The 18,038-nt window shown below is 51.5% G+C and overlaps 1 protein-coding gene across 2 annotated transcripts in view; it reads left to right on the top strand.

The window, feature by feature from the left end:
- Positions 1-1,967: 1,967 nt before the first annotated feature.
- PRKD2 (protein kinase D2) overlaps positions 1,968-18,038 on the top strand; it is a 31,267-nt gene continuing 15,196 nt past the window's right edge. The window contains exons 1-10 of one of the 2 annotated variants that reach the window (XM_028530121.2): positions 1,968-2,103; positions 2,557-2,976; positions 4,954-5,092; positions 10,486-10,617; positions 13,369-13,523; positions 13,625-13,847; positions 15,360-15,437; positions 15,531-15,684; positions 16,682-16,799; positions 17,070-17,147. In XM_028530121.2, coding sequence (XP_028385922.1) covers positions 2,731-2,976; positions 4,954-5,092; positions 10,486-10,617; positions 13,369-13,523; positions 13,625-13,847; positions 15,360-15,437; positions 15,531-15,684; positions 16,682-16,799; positions 17,070-17,147 — 1,323 coding nt within the window. In that variant the 5' untranslated portion in view covers positions 1,968-2,103; positions 2,557-2,730. The other variant, XM_036012454.1, reaches the window with a different exon arrangement.

Below are 18,038 nucleotides of genomic sequence, written 5' to 3'. Positions count from 1 at the left end.
CAGGAGTCAGACCCCCGTTAGCACATGCCATTTCACTGGGCCTGCACAATCTCAGAAAGTGGGGAATGCTGTGCATGACTTAGAGAGAGATGAGGGTGAGGGGAGGGCTCTCAAAGGGTTCGCAAGGCCTCCAGCAGGTCATTGGAATTTGTATTCTGTCCCTTGTCACTGTGCTTGCTCAGCCCACTGCCTACCAGCAAAATGTCTTTGGGCAAGTCCCAGCACCTTCTGGGTTGTCGAGGGCTGCGTTTGGGTGCCCAGAATAGGGCTTACCCCCCTGAACACTTGAGAATGAAGTCCTACAAACCGCATGCTGGGGACGGTAGCATGTCAAGGAAGAAGGGTGCAGGTGGGCAGCTGGCCGGCAGGTCTGTGGGCTCCATGTGGCCTCCCCCTCATCCCTCTGGGCTCGCAACAGCTTCCCCAGGTGGTGGTTTGGGTTTTCACTCCAGCCTCAGACTTCCTTCCCCAGCCCCAGCCAGCCGCCGGATGTGGTGACAATCGGTACTGCACCTACCTCCGCTGCCCCCAACAGCCCTGGGAAGGGGGGCTTCTCCCAGGGCCCCTGCCCCTAACCAGTCTTGCCAGTCTGGAACCCAGGGAGGCAGATGGCCTGTCTATCCGGATGCCTTTGGAGCTCAAGCCAGGATGAAGGGTGGGGTGGTAGGTAGCAGCTGGCTTGATGTTGGACAAGTCATTTTGCCTCTGAGGGTTTAGCTTCCTGTATGTAAATTAGATGGTAGCCACTCTTATTATCTGGGGAGGAGAAATCAAGTCTAAATTGTTTCTTTTTTAAAAATAATTATTTTTAGACGGGAAGGGGGGGGGGAGAAAGAGCAGAGAAACATCGATGTGTGGTTGCCTCTCCCATGTTGGCCCACAACCCAGGCATGTCCCCTGGCTGGGAGTCGAACTCACGACCCTCCGGTTTTCAGGCAGGCACTCAATCCAGAGCCACACCAGCCACACCTGGATTGCTCCTGAAGGAGCTAAAAGAGGTGTTTTATGACAGGCCTGGCACAAAGCAGGCTGTCAGCTGATGCTCGTTGCATGGTTGGACATGCCCACCTGAGTGGTTAAGATGCCCACCCCTGCACCCCTGCAATGACAGCGATAGCCACCATTTACTGAACTGTTCCAGGCCCCACTACACAATCTCAATCCCTGCAAAGACCCTCTGGGGTCAAATCTTATTAGACGGAGAAACTAAGTCTCGGAGAGGTTAAGTCACCTACCTAACGTCACACAGAGACCAATGCTTTTCCGTCTGTGAACCGGTGTACATGTGTGGTCCTCCCCGGTGGCTATGGCCCTTCCGGGCACCCCAGGCCTCCGGTTCTTCACCTTCCAGAGGCCTGGGGTGGAGTGGGGAGCTGAGGGAAGGGAATGACACCTCCACCCGCCCTTGGCCTCACTCTCCTGCAGTGGTAGCCCGGGTCTGGTTCGCGCCGTGCGCCTTGCCCGAGGTATCTTGGAGACAGACCTGAGGCCAGGACCTCTGCCCATTTGGAGGTCTCAATCTTCCCACCCGTGGAACTAACGGGGTGGGGGGTACTCTGCAATACTCCTTGACTAGGGCAGAGGGGCGGAAGGGGCAGAGCAGACGGTCGGGGAAGGGGGAGGCGGAGCCCAGACAGCCGGCCGGACCTGACACCCTGTTTCCCACCCTTTCCCCTGCGGTGGGCGCCGGATGCAAGCAAGACGTCCCCCTTCCTTCCTTAAAGGGCCAGGCACCTCCTCCACGCCCTCTCCGGCAACCTGTGGTAGCGGAGGCTGGCTCGTCCCTCCCTCTCTAGCACAGGGAAAAGGTAACTGCCGACTCCGTTGCGTTGGAAGGAGGGATTGGTGCTACCTTCCTGTCTCTTGTATCCCACCGCGGCTCCCGGACCCCAGACTCTGAGATCCTGGGCCCGCCCTCCCCTTCCGCCCCCTCGGCACACCCCGCCCTCTCTCTGACGTCACCTAAGCCGGCGCCGATTGGCTGACTGAGCCGTCGCTCCGGACACTTCCTCCTGGGCCGCAGCAGCCGAGTTAAACTTTGGCGAAGGAAAAAGAGCCACCGGCGCCGGGCGACCCTCCCTTGCCCCACCTCCACAGCGGCCGGTAACGCCCCCTTCCCCGCTGGGCCCCCGACTAAACTTTTTTCCAACTTCCGAGATCCACGAGATTCCCTCCTTAGCGTCCCGGCCCCCGGGATCCCTCGGCACATCCCCCGGCCCGTCGGAACTCTGGGATTCACTGGATCCCCGACTCAGACCCTTGCCCTTCGTCCCCAAGGTCTGGTGAATCTCTCGGCCCCCTTTATTAGATCCTTTTTTCAGAGCCACTGGATTCTGGGGTCCCCATCTCCTTTTTCACTCCTTTCTCTTTCCAAGGGGACTTTGTATCCTAGGGCTCTGCTGATCTCTGCGACCCCGACCTACAAGGTTTTCTTCTTTGATTTCTTGAAATCCCTCAATCACTGGGTCCCCCAAACCATTTCTTTTTTTCTGATCATCTGTGATCCTTTGATTCCCGGCGACTGATCCATTAGATTTATTTTCTCTAATTTCCCAGGTTCACGCCATCGCCGAGTCCCCTCAACCTGCTAGATTTCTCTTCTCGGATCCCCGGGATCCCGCGCTCCCACGACCAGTTTACAAGAACCTTGGATACAGTGATCCGGGTTTCCCCAACCTCATCCAGCCCGATCCCGGGTGGGCGCCGGGAGGCCGGTCCTGGGCCTCCCCCATGGCTGCCTCCCCCTCCCATCCTGCCGGGCTCCCGGGCTCTCCCGGGCCGGGGTCTCCTCTTCCCGCCGGCAGCTTGGACCTGCAGTCGCCACCACCGCTGCTGCCCCAGGCTGCGGTCCCGGCGCCGGGCCCCGGGGTCTCCTTCCACATCCAAATCGGGCTGACCCGCGAGTTCGTGCTGTTGCCCGCCGCCTCGGAGCTGGCCCACGTGAAGCAGCTGGCTTGTTCCATCGTGGACCAGAAGGTAAGGGCGCAGGCTTTTCCCGATCCAGCTTGGGTCCGATAGAGGGGGTCCCTGACAGAGGTGACCTGGAGCCTGGTGTACAGCAGTGGGAGGAAGGGAGTCTTAAGCTTTGGGAGACCGAGGGATGGGGGTAGGGTTCTGGTTCCCAGTTGCCTCCTTACCCCACTACCCGTTTGAGGGAGACCTGGGCAGGGGTGCGGTGCCCCAGAGGCCTCCCCAAATTGCAAGTCCCTGCATGTTGTTTTCTGCAGCCGGCAGGGAGGAAGGGAGGGGCCCACCAGGTGTAGAAGGAGGGAGGAGGAAGAGGCAGGTGCTGACAGCAGATAGGGTGGGGGAACACCTCCCTGCACAGGCCCATCCCTGACCTCCCATTTGGTGGAAACAGTGGAAACTGAAGCCACCGCGATCGGGTGACAGGTGTAGGTGTGTGTGCTTGTGCTGGCTGCCAGGGGCAAGTGAGGTCTCAGAGCCCAATCTCTGCCCTCCCCCAGGCCTGAGATGTGTGTGGAGGGGCAGGCACCTCTTCCCAAAGTTCGGAGGCTCTGGAGACTTTGTCCATCCACCCCACCTCCCTGTCACCCCTGGGTCTGACTGATGCTGGCCTATTAAAACCGGCCTTCCCCAACCCCATCCCGTTTCTGGCTTCCAACACCAGGGTCATCAGGGTGGGGGCCTGGGGGTCAGAACTCCTCTGATTTAAACATTAGGATCCTTGGTTGTTGAAACACGAAAACATTAAAATGTTGGAATATTAGATTCTTGGGTTGTTGGAGTCTTTTAATGCTAAGATAGTCAAATACCACATTAGAATTCTTGTTTGCCAGGTGCCTAGCACGGCAGACTCCTAGAACATTAAAATACGGACTGACGCTAACCTAGGTTATGGAGAATCTTAAAACGAATGAGAACAGGTTGAACTCTAGAATGTCTGATCCTATAATGTAAGCAAATTGGAATCCTCACATCTCCAAATTTCAGGATCTTCTCAGCCCCCTGGAAATGAATTCTTTGGGCTTCTGAGAAACATCCAGAACTGGGCCAACTCCCCCATTTTACAGACAGAAGCTTAGGGAAAGACCTCCAGGGCCACTGGGGCCACCAGGGCCCAGGCGCTCCTAGTCACCTGCAGACCCTCTCCCAGTGGGCAGAAACAGATGGGGCTTCCTTTGACACCCCCCCCCCCAAACTAGCAGGCCCGACTCACACACCCAAATGAGCCTGCTCCTTGGGAAAACAGGCTGGGGGGGGGGAGGCAGATGGTCCCCTGGGTGAAATTCTTTGTTCAATGCTCAATTCCTTAGCCTACCTCCTCAGGCCTCACCCCGGTTTTATTTTCTGCCTCTCCATCCAGGTGTGGTAGGGCCCCTTTCTTTCCTTCCAGCAGCCCCACCTGGGCTGTTTCACTTTCTGTTCTACCGGGTTTCATTTCCTGTCCCCACCCTCCCAAGCTGGGGACTTGGACACCTGGGTTCTTTGGGTGTTGCGTGGGGGGGGCACCTTTCACCTTCAGCTCCCTTAAGCTCTAGCCTTTGCAGAGCCCTGATCCCCCTCCCCCACTGAGAGTCTTAAAGGCCCTCCTTTCTGCTTGCCCTGCCCCAGCGCTGGGCCTGGAGCCAGGTAACTGGGACAATAGATCCAGGAAGGAAGCCGGAGGGGGGTGGGCATAAGGAAAGGAGTGCTCACTCGGACCCCCACCCCCACTCCCCCATCTCCGGGAAATTCTAGGTGCCCAGGCTCCCAGAGCCACTCTCCCTTCTGCCCCATTGCGCCAATCCAGCCACCAAACTCTGACCGCACTCTGTCCCAACACACCTGGGGCCCTAGCATCCTGCCCAGCTCAAGCTGGGCCTGAAAGCGAGGTGGCAGGAAGCGAGGGGCTGCGGGGTCTCTGAGTTTCCGGGGGAAACAGGCGGCCCTGCCCTGGAAGGGTTCCAGACCGCTGCTTTTCCGTCACCACCTCCTTCTCCCTCCCCTCAGTTCCCCGAGTGTGGCTTCTACGGCCTTTACGACAAGATCCTGCTCTTCAAACATGACCCCACGTCTGCTAACCTCCTGCAGCTGGTGCGCTCAGCCGGAGACATCCAGGAAGGCGACCTGGTGGAGGTGGTGCTGTCAGGTGAGAGGCCTGGCCCGCCTAAGGGCGGAGCCTTGCACGGGGGCGGGGCACCTGAAGGAGAGGAAGGGGAGGTGGGTCCAGAAACTTGCTTCTTCAAGTTAGCCAGTGGTTCTAAGCCTTGGCTACAAATTAGAATTACCAGGGGAGCTTTTACAGACGACTGCTCTGCTTCTCTGGAGTGGATCCATTTGCTGTTGTGCAAGAACGCTGTGGAACTAGAACATAAGCTGTTCACTGCAACACCTAGGAATTTCCCAAACCTAATGCTGAGAGATGGAAACCAGACATCAGACTACATTCTGTATAATACCATTTATGGAGCACGAAGTTGGATACAGTTACTCTGTTAGAATCCAGGAGAGTGGGTGCCTTTGGGGAAGATAGAGTAAGGGGGGGCAATACCAGGGAGCTTTCTGGGGACTGCTTCAAACTTGCATCGTCCCATCAGGTTGCTGGTGACATGGTGTGTACAATTTGGCACTTCTAGGGTCCTTTTCTAGCTGTATGTTAGACTTTGATATGAAGTTTAAAGTGTTTCGATGCCCACGCCCCTGTCCCACTGAAATGCCAAATGAAATCTGACTCTGCAAGATGAGATACGCCCAGCACCTGTATTTTCAGCCAGGATCTAGCCCACCCACTGGCCATGCCCACTTTACAGATGGGCAAGCTCTCAGCACCTTGCTCAGTCTGTGGCCCTTGGTTCCTACAGGAGGGAAGGGGGTGGGAGCTATCTGCCTTATCCATGGTTGTGTTTCCTGCCCCCTCCCTGCAACCAACCCTCGCAGGCTGCAGTACTCAGTTAAATTTGTTGAGTGGATGGATGACAATTAGAAGTTTCTATTTAATTCCCCTGTGACCTTATTCAGGTTTTCAATACCCTCATACAGTCTGATGACTCTTAGATTTTTGTCTTCACCCTGGTCTCTCCCCTGAAACCAGGTGTCCTCATTCATGTAGCCATCTCCCTGACCCCCTTTATTTTTAATCCTCACCCAAGGACATTTTTTCATTGCTTTTAGAGAGAGAGGAAGGGAGAGAAACATCGATTGGTTGCCTCCTGTATGCGCCCGGACTGGGGATTGAACCATTCACCGAGGCATGTGTCCTGACCGGGAATCAAACCTGCAACTTTTTGGCGACGGGACAATGCTCTAACCAACTGAGCCACCCAGCCAGGACCCCCTGACACTTTTGCTTGGCATCTCCAGGCATCTCAGATTCGGACTGTCCAAGACAGAAATTTTATGTTCCTCTTCTATGAATCTGCTCTTCAGCATCCGGGGGAAAGGTCCCACCCTCACTCAGGTGCTCACGGCCCAAACCCTGGGGCAGCACTGCCTGCTTCTTCCCCCCTCCCCTTCACTCCATCCGCCATCAGACCCACTGGTCCTACTTTAACATCCATCCCCACTTGACTTTGGACTACCTCTGCTGGTCCGAGCCACCATCACCTCCTGTCTAGATACTCCAGTAGTGCCTAAGTCAGATCATGATACTCCACTGCTCAGAATCCTCCCGTGGCTCCCCATGGCCCTTGGAGTCAAATTCAAACTCTTCGGTGTGGCCTCAAGTCTGCTCATGATCCAGCCCCCGCTGGTTCCCTGAATGCATCTCTTCACATGGTGTGCCTTACTCTGTTCCAGCCATGCTCGCCTGCCCTCCGTCCCTTGAACAGACCAAGCCCGCCCCTGCCTCAGGGCCTTTGAACTTGCTGTTCTTGATGTCTGGGAGGCTGCCCACATCCGATCGTCTCATGGCTAGCTCCTTCTTGTTATTGGGAGTTCAGCTTAATTGCCGTTTTCTCCATTGTCTGAAATTTCCCTGTTTATTTAGGTGTTTATGTTTTGTGTCTGTCTCCCTGAAGGAATGTCAGTTTCCTGAGAGTGGAGTATAAAGCCATCTTTTTTTTATATATTTTATTTATTTATTTTTTAGAGAGGGAAGGGAGGGAGATAGAGAGAGAAACATCAATGTGCAGTTGCTGGGGGTTATGGCCTGCAGCCCAGGAATGTACCCTGGCTGGGAATCGAACCTGGGACACTTTGGTTCCCAGCCCGCGCTCAATCCACTGAGCTACACCAGCCAGGGCTAAGCCATCTTGTTAAGAGTTTTATCTTGAGTGTGTAAATAGTGCTTGGCTCACAGAAGAGAATCCCCTTTTTGTTGCATAATACAAAGAAAATTAGCTTAATACTAGACTGAAACTTGGGTGTGGGGGGAGGAATGAGACTCAGTCCAGAAACGAAACTTCTAAAATAATAGCTAACATTTACTGAGCATTTTCCATGTGCCAGGTGCTGTTTTAAGAGCTTTTCATATATCCATTTAATCCTTAAAGAACCTATAAAGAGCCCCGGTTAGTGTGACTCAGTGGATTGAGCACTGGCCTGCAAACCAAAAAGGGTCGTGAGTTTGACTCCCAGTGAGGGCACATGCCTGGGTTGTGGGCCAGGTTCTCCAGTAGGGGGTGCTGGAGAGGCAATCACATATTGATGTTTCTTTTCTTTCCCTCTCTTTCTCCTTCCCTTCCCCTCAATAAATAAATAAATAAGTAAAATCTGAAAGAAAACAAAGAACCTCTAAAGAAATACTATTATTTTTTAAAGATTTTATTTATTTATTTTTAGAGAGAGGGGAAGGGAGGGAGAAAGAGATTCTAGCACGTTCTTTTCTAGACACCTGCGCGGCTCATATCCTACCTCCTTCAGGCCTTTGTCTTAACATCATCTCGAGGAGGCCTTCCCTGGCCACCTATTTCAAATTGGACCTCTTGAACCTTCCCAATCTCCCTTCCTTGTTAAATTTTTCTCCTAAGCACTTATTGACTTCTAAACACCTATACATTTTATTACTTAAAAGTTTCAGAGGCAGGAAGTCTGGTGCTAAAAGCATGAACTTTAGAGCCACACTCACCTGTGTATGAGCATGAGTTCTGCGACTTGCTAGCTGTGTGACTTGGGACAAGTTGTTTAACCTGTCTGTGCTCCAGTCTCCTCCTATAGAAAATGGGGACTATAATAAGATGTACCTGACAGAGCTCTTGAGAGGGCTAAATTTGTTGGTTTTTTAAAAATATGTTTTATTGATTGTGCTATTACAGTTGTTCCAACTTTTCCCCTTCCCACCCCTCGCCTGGTACCCCCTTCCCCTTCACCAATCCCACCCCTTAGTTCATGTCTATGGGTTGTACATATAAGTTCTTTGGCTTATTCACTTCCTATTCTATTCTTGATGTCCCCCTGTTTATTTTGTACCTACCAATTATGCTTCTTAATCCCTGTGCCTTTTACCCCATTATCCCCCTGCCCCCTCCCAGATGATAACCCTCCAAATAATCTTCATACCTGTGATTCTGCTCCTGTTCTGGTTGTTTGCTTAGTTTGTTTTTTTGTTTGTTGGTTTGTTACATTCCATTGTTGATAATTGTGAATTTATTGCCCTTTTAATGTTCATAGTTTTGATCTTTTTCTTAAATAAGTCCCTTTAACATTTCTTATAATGAGGGCTTGATGATGATAAACTCCTTTAGCTTTACCTTGTCTGGGAAGCACTTTCTCTGCCCTTCCATTCTAAATGATAGCTTTGCTGGATAGAGTAACCTTGGATGTAGGGCCTTGCCTTTCATCACTTTGAATACTTCTTGCCAGTCCCTTCTAGCCTGAAAAGTTTCTTTTGAGAAATCAGATGATAGTCTTATGGGAACTCCTTTGTATGTAACTCTCTGCTTTTCTCTTAAGATTCTCTACCTTTAACCTTTGGCATTTTAGTTATGATGTGTCTTGGTGTGGCCCTCTTTGGGTCCAACTCATTTGGGACTCTCTGTGCTTCCTACACTTGTATGTCTATTTTCTTCACCAAATCAGGGATGTTTTCTTTCATTATTTTTCAAATAAGTTTTCAATTTCTTGCTCTTCCTCGTCTTCATCTGACACCCCTATGATTCAGATGTTGGTATGTTTAAAGTTGTCCCAGAGTTCCTAAACCTCTCCTCATTTTTTTGAATCCTTTTTTCTTCCTGCTCTCTTGATTAAATGCTCTTACCTTCCTTGTGTGCCAAATCGTTGATTTGAGTCTCAGCTTCATCCTCTCCTACTTGTTGGTTCCCTGTAGATTTTTACAGCCAGAAGTTATAGGGATTTATCTTCCTGGCACTGTGTGGTCTGACCTGGGGCCTCACGTTCCCAAGGTATCCCTCCTGATTTTTGCCCACCACATATGAGTGTGGGACCACCAGTTCTACCGTGTCTCCGCCCAGTCTCCGAGACTCCACCCCTCCTACCCATCTGGATGGATGTTGCTTCTTTAAATCCTTGGTTGTGGGACTTCCATACAGCTTGATTTTCTGACCATTCTGGTTGTTACTTGTTTTGAGATTTAGTTGTAATTCCCTTTGTGGTTTCATGAGAAGGAGCAGCATGTATACCTATGCCTCCATCTTGACCGGAAATCTAAATTCGTTAGTTTTTAAAGGTACCTAGAGCAGAGCCTGGCACAGAGTAGCTGCTAGATTGGGTGATTGTTAAATGAGAATATTTATCTTATTCACTTTATCTGCCTCCCTCACTGGAGGCGAGGCAGGGATTTTGTTTGTTTTGTTTTATTCTATGTGCTGTTCCTCCCCCTTAGAACTGTTCAATAAATCTTTATTGGATTTCCATTTTAAAGATGAAAAAACTGAGGTACATAGATGTTTCACTTTTTCCTCTTGATGCTCAAGCTCTACCCTAGATCAAGTAGATTCGAAACTCTGAGGGTGGGACCCAGCATCTCTATTTTTTCATTGAAAAAATTTTAATTGTGCCCTGACTGGTATGGCTCAGTGGATTGAGCGCCAGACTGCAAACTGGAAGGTTGCAAGTTTGATTCCGGGTCAGGGCACATGCCTGGGGTGTGGGCCAGGTCCCCAGCTGGGGGTGTGTGAGAGGCAACCGACGGGTGTTTCTCTCGCACATGTTTCTCTCCCTTTCTTTCTCCCTCCCTTCCCATCTCTCTAAAAATGAATAAATAAAATCTTGAAAAAAATTTAATGGTTAAATATACATAAAGTAAAATGTACCATCAAAACCATTTTAAGTCAGCTGTTCAGTAGTGTTAATTACATTCATGTTATTGTGCAACCAATCCCCAGAACTGTTTTCATCTTGCAGAACTGGAACGCTATACCCATTCAACAGTTACCCCCTCTCCCTCCTCCCAGTCACATAGGTGTTTTACACAGTGGTGGAGCTGGGGCTTGAATCCAGGTAGAATGTAATATGGGAGTAAATGAATGAAGGAAGGAACAGTGAAACCTTGCAACTGGGAGGATTGTAAGAAACCCGGGAACGTAGAGTCTGGAATAGCCTCTGCTGTCCCCAGCTCAATCATCCACCTCTCCCTACTGCCTGCAGCTTCGGCCACCTTCGAGGACTTCCAGATCCGCCCGCACGCACTCACCGTGCATTCCTACCGAGCGCCTGCGTTCTGCGACCACTGCGGGGAGATGCTCTTCGGTCTGGTGCGCCAGGGCCTCAAGTGTGATGGTGAGAGGTGAAGGGCTGGAGGTGGGGCCTTGGGTGGAGCTCAGGGGCCAGGAGGCGGAATCTAGGAGGCAGGACTTGGAGGAAGAGGTGAGAACCCAGAGGCAGATTTTGGGGGAGGAGTTGGAGGTGGGGCCAAGAGGCGGTGCTTGTGTCGAGAATGGGGCTCAGCTCCTGGAGTCCAGGGGTGGAGCCTGGAAGGTGGAGCTCTGAGGAAGAGGTAAGGGGCAGAGCTTGGGGGAAGAAAAGGAGTGTTCACTGGGAAGAGGGATCAACCAGAAAACAGCCAGTAGTGGGTATATATTAAGGGATTTTTGGAAGGAATTGGTTAACAGGATTGTGGGGGCTGGCTAGCCAACTCCTAGTCCCCCAGGCAGCTGGTCAGCAAGGGCAGGCTGGAACTCTCAGGCAGGAGCTGGAGCTGCTATCCACAGACAGAACTTCCTCATCTGGGAGTCTCAGCTCTGCTTTTTAGACCTTTCAACGGGATGGAAACAGGCCCGCCCAGATTTCTAGGATAATCTTTCTCATTGAAAGTCAGCTGGTTGTGGACTTGAATCACATCTACAAAATACCTATTGAGCAACCCTTGGATTAGTGTTTGAATACCTGGGGATGCCACCTTGGCCGAGCTGACAGAGAGCTGACCGTCGGAGTCCACCCCTTGTCAGCTGGCCACCCTAGCCTGCTCAGGCGGCCATAACAAAATACCTCGGGTGGGGTGGCTTAAACAACAGACATTTATTCCTCACAGTTCCAGAGGCTGGACAGTTGAAGGTCAAGGTTCCTACAGGGTTGGTTCCTGGGGAGAACCCTCTTCCTAGCCTGCAGATGACCACCATGTCACGTGTGCCCACATAGCGGGTGAAGAGCATGACTTCTGAAGCATCTCCTCTTTAAGGACCCCAGACTCCTTGGATCAGGGCCCTACCCTAATGACCCCAATTAACTTCTTTTACTTCCCTAAAGGCCCCGTCTCCAAATACACTGCAGGTTAGGGCTTCGACGTATACACTTGGGGTGGAGAAACACAGATTTTCAGTCTACAGCAAGTACCCATACACATGTCCTTAAACTATACTTGAAAAAAAATAAAGAACACGTTGTGTTCTTTAGCCAAGGCGTCTCAAGGTTAAGCCCAAGCGTCAGGATCAGCAGGTCCCTTCCATCTGTGATGCTCCTGAATGAGGTGCCACCTGCCTGCCGCTGAGGCCCACGACTCCCTTCTGCAGTGACAGTCTGCACCTCCCTGGTTCAGTGTGCTGGCTTCATGGTGGTCACGCCCATATGGGAATCCAGAGTCTTTGACAGCCTGTGCCCCAGATGACCTTCCTCATCGATTGTGATGGTTACCACGTAGCCCTGAATATATTGCAGCATTAGTTAGGGATGCGGGATAGTAGCCGTACCAGGCCTGCAGAAAACTGATTTGGTGCACTGAAAGCTGCTATCAGTATTGCCATCATGCATACATCATATCCAGCTCTTTTCTTTTTAATCCTTACCGAAGATATGTTTGTTGATCTCAGAGAAAGAGAGAGGAAGAGAGAAAGAGAAACATTGATCTGTTGCCTCCCATACGCACCCCAGCTGGGGATCAAACCTGCAACCTTTTGGTGTGCAGGATGACATTCCAACCAACTGAGCTACTGGGCCAGGACCACATCCAACTCTTGATGTCTCAGTGTATGTAACCTTCGTCATGGCGCAACTCTGGTGTCATCAGATTCTAATGGGCGGCCCTGGCTCCGCTTCACAGATGGTGGTCCAAGTTCACCTCTTCCAAAAGACGCCCAAGTGGCTGTACTTAATGCCACTGACACCTTCCTGTGGGGGTCTGACTCTACCTTGGTATTCACCTGGGAATCACAGGTGAGATTTTGAGATTCCGTGAAGTGCATGAAAGGCCAAGGCTGGAAGTGGTTCCAGTAGTCCAAGGCCATGGCTATTTGCTGTCCTCGTGTCACTGACAGCGTTGGTGTGCCTCTGCAGTGTGACATCGCACACCCAACACAGTGGCTGTGATGGAGAATTACTGAGCTGCAAAGTCTCTAGCAGGCTACCTACCAGAAGACAGGCTTCACAAAGCATTCTGAAAGAAACCTCCAGTGGCTGGAGGAACATCCTTCAGACCAGTCAGCAATCCCAGAATCATTTGGAAGCACCGGAGATGGATTGGAGTGAGGACTCAGGAAGCCCAGTGGAAACCATAAGCCAAGTCTGATTCTGTCATGGATGAGGATTTTTAAAGAAAAGAAAAAACAGTAACAACGTCACGCTCCCACCTGGTACGATACAACCATCCTGAGTATAACCCGAAGCATGCGAACCCTTTCTTTCCCCAGAGAACGACACAATATCTTATGTTCAGTGAGGGAAGAAAACAGTAGTTTGGTATACACATACATACTCATAAAATAAGGAAGAACTACTCCTAGCGATTATAGTCTTTGTTTCTGCAGCCCGTCACACAGTGGTAGCTCCCTTCTTCCACTCGCCAACCTGATTTCCCTTTGCCCTCAGCAAGCGCCTCATGCGCTCATGGTGCTTCACCTGGTGGGGTGGCCCAACCTTCATTTCTGGGCCATAAGCAGTTCTGCCTGAATTAGGTTTTAGTAGGTTTCCATAGACTTTAATTACACACTAAGAGGTATCCTCAGGGATCTGCAGTACTCCAGATCTGCAGGAAAAAAGAAGAGGGTGGAACCCAGGGCAGAGGAGGCTGTTTCTTTGACCGTCTGGCGCCCCCTGCAGGCTGCGGACTGAACTACCACAAGCGCTGCGCCTTCAGCATCCCCAACAATTGCAGCGGGGCCCGCAAGCGGCGCCTGTCCTCCACATCTCTGGCCAGTGGTCATTCCGTGCGCCTCAGTACCTCGGACTCCCTGCCCTGCACGGCTGATGAGTTGGTGAGGGGCTGGGGAGTGGGCAGGTCGTCGGGTGGGGGCTGATGAGGCCCAGGCGTGGGGCAATGTGCTGATGTGTCCTTCCCACTCTTGCTGCCCGACAGAGCCGCAGCACGACTGAGCTCCTGCCTCGCCGTCCCCCGTCCTCCTCCTCCTCATCCTCTGCCTCATCCTACACGGGTCGCCCCATCGAGCTGGACAAGATGCTGCTCTCCAAGGTCAAGGTGCCACATACCTTCCTCATCCACAGTTACACACGGCCCACCGTCTGCCAGGCTTGTAAGAAACTTCTGAAGGGCCTCTTCCGCCAGGGCCTGCAGTGCAAAGGTCAGTGGTTTGGGAGGATGGGGGGAACAGACAGGGTCAGGAACCCCAACCCCCCATGTATACACACTCAGACGCTTCAGATCTCAGCTGGGCTTGTGGCAGAACGCAAGAATCTCGTATTCCAATCTTAACAGCACCGGGCCTTATAAGGGCTGTGCCATGAATCCTGGTGTTCTAGAACTCCTGTAATTCTGGAACTCCAGAACCTGGGAATCCTAGAGCCTTAGAAATCTAGACTGATAAGACAGCATGGAATTCTAAAACTGTGGAACTTAAGGATTCTAGAATCAGAGAACCTTAAAAACATCGGGTTCAAGAATTCTGGATCATGGGATTCGACTAAAAGAACCACAGAACTTTAGACTCGTAAATCTTAGAACTACCAAATTGTAGATTCTCAAGATATTGTAATTTGAGAACCACAGGATTTGAGAATAATAGGAACCTAGAAGTATCAAATTTGAGTCGTAGAAATGTGGAACCTTGGAACCATGGGACCTCAGTTCTAGAAATCTAGAAATGCAGGATGTTGAATGATCAAATTCTAGAATACCACAAGTCTAGATGGGTAAAAACTTAAAGCCACCCAATTCTAAAATTTATTGGCACAATCATTCTAGATTTATAGATGTCTACAGCTAAAGAACAATAGTAACATTAAGTTCTAGAATCTTAGATGTACCAAATCTTAGAACCTTTGCATGTTCAGCTTCTGGAGATCTAGAAATTCAGCATGGTAGGGCTCAAGTCACCAAAGTCTGGGGTTTAGATATATAAAACCATAAAGCCTTGGACACCAAGGACCCTTAGTCTAGAATCATAGAACCGTAGAATCAGATGTGTCTAGAATTCTAGAAGCTTGGACATTGAACTTTGGAGACTTAGAAATCTAGACTCATAGAACCTGAGAAGAACAGGTTCACATAAAATTCTAGAATCTTATGATAATCCTAGAACCTTATAATAATCACACTCTAGAGTGATGATTCTCAACCAGGGTGAATTTGGCCCCCCAGAGGACGTTGGGAGACATTTTGTTTATCACACGGGGATGGTGCATCTAGTGGCTGGAAGTCAGGGATGCTGCCAAACACCCCGTGCTGGACAGAACAGCGCCCACGACAAGGAGTTAGCCAGCCCAAGGTGTCCATAGTGCCAAAGGTTGAGAAGCCCTGCTCTCAAGTCTTCAAAGTTTAGAATCCTGGCATGTTAGACCCTGTTACCTTCTAGAAGTCTGGGGTAATGGATATTTCCATTGAACTTCAGACGCTTAGTATCATAGGGCTTTACAGCCGCAGGCACTAAATCTGGCTCTCCTATTCAATGATGTCTCTCCACACCCTGGAAACGGGCTCCAAAGGGGCGAGCCTTGGAAGCGCCAGGCTGGTTTCCTGCGCCAGACTGCAAGAGCAGGGTCTTTCCAACCTGGTGGTCGGGGCTCAAGATTCAGCCCTTACAGGTGGCCTCTCTTTCCCCCACCTCCTCTGTCCCTATTCCCTGTCCTCCCCCCAGACTGCAAGTTTAACTGCCACAAGCGCTGCGCCACTCGCGTCCCTAATGACTGTTTGGGAGAGGTGCTCATCAATGGAGGTAAGAGCTGTGGGCTGAGCTGGAAGGAGCGGGGCGGGGGTGGGGGGGCAGACTGGGTGGAGGCCACTCTGATGCCCTGTCCTCCCACTTCAGACGTGCCGATGGAGGAGGCTGCCGATTTCAGCGAGGCTGACAAGAGCACCCTCATGGACGAGTCAGATGACTCGGGTATCATCCCAGGCTCCCACTCGGAAAATGCCCTCCGTGCCAGTGAGGAGGAGGAAGCGGAGGGGGACAAGGCTCAGAGGTACCCAGGGTGCCCCCTGGGATGCCCTGCCCCCTCTACAATGATTGACAATACCCTCTACTTGAAAATTTCCCAGGTTCCTGAGGCAAATCTTAAGCACCCATACTTTATTTTTCAACTTTGCCTTTTTCCCCTTGATTTACATTTTTTAAAAGATTTTATTTATTTATTATTTTTAGAGAGGGGAGAAGGGAGGGAGAGAGAGGGAGAGAAACATCAATGTGTGGTTTCCTCTCACACGCCCCCCCTACTGGGGACCTGGCCGGAAACCCAGGCATGTGCCCTAACTAGAAATTGAACTGGCAACCCTTGGCTCAATCCACTGAGACACACTAGCCAGGGCTTGATTTACATTTTTAAAGTTTTCTGAGAAGCGTATTTTAATTTACATTATATTTGGGGGGTACTGGTAATACAGCCATTCAAATCCTCCCGCTTCCTGCCTCCCAGCTGCCCAGCTCCTCTCCCTGGAGGTTGCTGGTAGGACACGTTTCTCGTGGGTCCTTCCAGAAACAGTCTGCAGTGCAGACTGACAGTACAGTGTGAGTAAGAACATGGACTCTGGAGCCAGGACTGTGTGGCCTTAGGCAAGAGATTAACCTCTCTGATCCCCAGTGCCCTCATCAGAGAGGTTGAGTCACTTGCCCAGTGTCACCCCCTGGCTGCACAGTCACTGGGCTCAGTAGTCATTAGAACACAGTAGCAGCCCGCTGTGCGCCCAGCACTGCTAAGCTCCTTAGAAGGATTTTCACTCTTTACAGCAACACCTTTGGGTAAGGAAACTGAGGCACAAAGAGGCTGGGTAATTTGCCAGGCAGCCTGACTTTGGAACCCAGCCTTTCAACAAGAGTCCCCTCCCTCATCATAAAACGGGGGGTGGGGGGAAGTGCCCCAAAACACAACTGCCAGGCTACCCAGAGATGCCCCCTACCGCCCCAGGCCCTCTGGTTCTTTTCTGCTTGTAGTAACCTCTCGCCCTGTCTTCTCTGCTCCTCAGCTCCCTAGGGTACATCCCCCTAATGAGGGTGGTGCAGTCAGTGCGACACACGACACGGAAATCCAGCACCACACTGCACGAAGGTTGGGTGGTTCATTACAGCAACAAGGACACGCTGGTGAGTGGGCCGTATGGGGCCATTTGGGGCGCGGCAGGATCTGTTTGAGGAGGTGGGACTGGATGGGGAAGGTGCTGATGTGTTTGAGGCCAGTTAGAGCTGGGATGAGGGGTGGGGCAGGAGTTAAGAAAGGCTGGCTGAGGGCAAGTTCAGGGGTGGGCGGAGCCCGTGGGGCGGAGCTAAAGTTAGCGGCGGGTTTCGGTTGGTGGAGAGGGCTGGCACCCCAAGCAGCAGGAGACGACCTCACCTCTCCAACGCCCCTCCCAACAGAGGAAGCGGCACTATTGGCGCCTGGACTGTAAGTGCATCACGCTCTTCCAGAACAACACAACCAACAGATACTACAAGGTGGGTCTTTGGCTCCCAGCTCCCTCAGACCTTCCCTCCTTGCCCACTGGCTTCTTTATTCCTCTCCCAGTTGCTCCAGCCTGATGCCCACGAATCACACCCTCTCCCCACTCACTGCTTGCCCACGTACAGACCATCGGCAGGTGCCACCCAGCTCATGTGTTTGATCCCAACCTGTCACTTTCCAGATGAGGGACCCAGGGTGACTTAGCTCACCTGTCTGCTCTCACCTGTAAAAGGCCTCAGAGAGTAGCTGTCACCTCAGGGCTGCAGCCAGAATTCAGAGATAATCTACCTGAAGCTATTAGCTTAGGGGCAGGCACACACTGAGTTCCCAGGAGTTATAACCTTGTTATCATTACTACTTTACAATTAATTTATGGAATTATTTATTTGGATTCATTACCACCTCCCAGGTTGCCACTGCATCCCAGCCAGCCTCCCACAGATGGCTATAGGAATCTTCTCCCCGGCCCCCTGCTTCTGCCCTTAACCCCATAGTCTCCTCCCACACGGCAGCCAGAGCAGTCGGTGAAACCGTTGGAACCATCTGATGGTGCCCACTGGCCTTAAGCGAAGGCCAGGTGCCACTGTCACCTGTCCAGAGCACCTTCCTCACGCTGCCCATGTCGGGCCCTTCCCACCCTCGCCACCTTGCTCAAATCCTGCCATCCGAGTGCTGTCCACGCCTCTGAAATGCCGCCTCGACTGTCTATAATGCATCTCCCTGCCCTTGTCACCTCTCTGCTCCTGGGTTTTTATTATTATTATTATTTTACTTATTTACTTTTAGAGAGAGAGGAAGGGAAGGAGAAAGAGAGGGAAAGAAACATCGATGTGTGCTTGCTTCTCATGCGCTCCCTACTGGGGGCATGGCCCACAACCCAGGCA

The sequence above is a fragment of the Phyllostomus discolor genome, chromosome 12, assembly GCF_004126475.2.
Source record: "Phyllostomus discolor isolate MPI-MPIP mPhyDis1 chromosome 12, mPhyDis1.pri.v3, whole genome shotgun sequence".
Taxonomy (NCBI): Eukaryota; Metazoa; Chordata; class Mammalia; order Chiroptera; family Phyllostomidae; genus Phyllostomus; species Phyllostomus discolor.
This window is presented reverse-complemented; position numbering and strand designations above follow the sequence as displayed.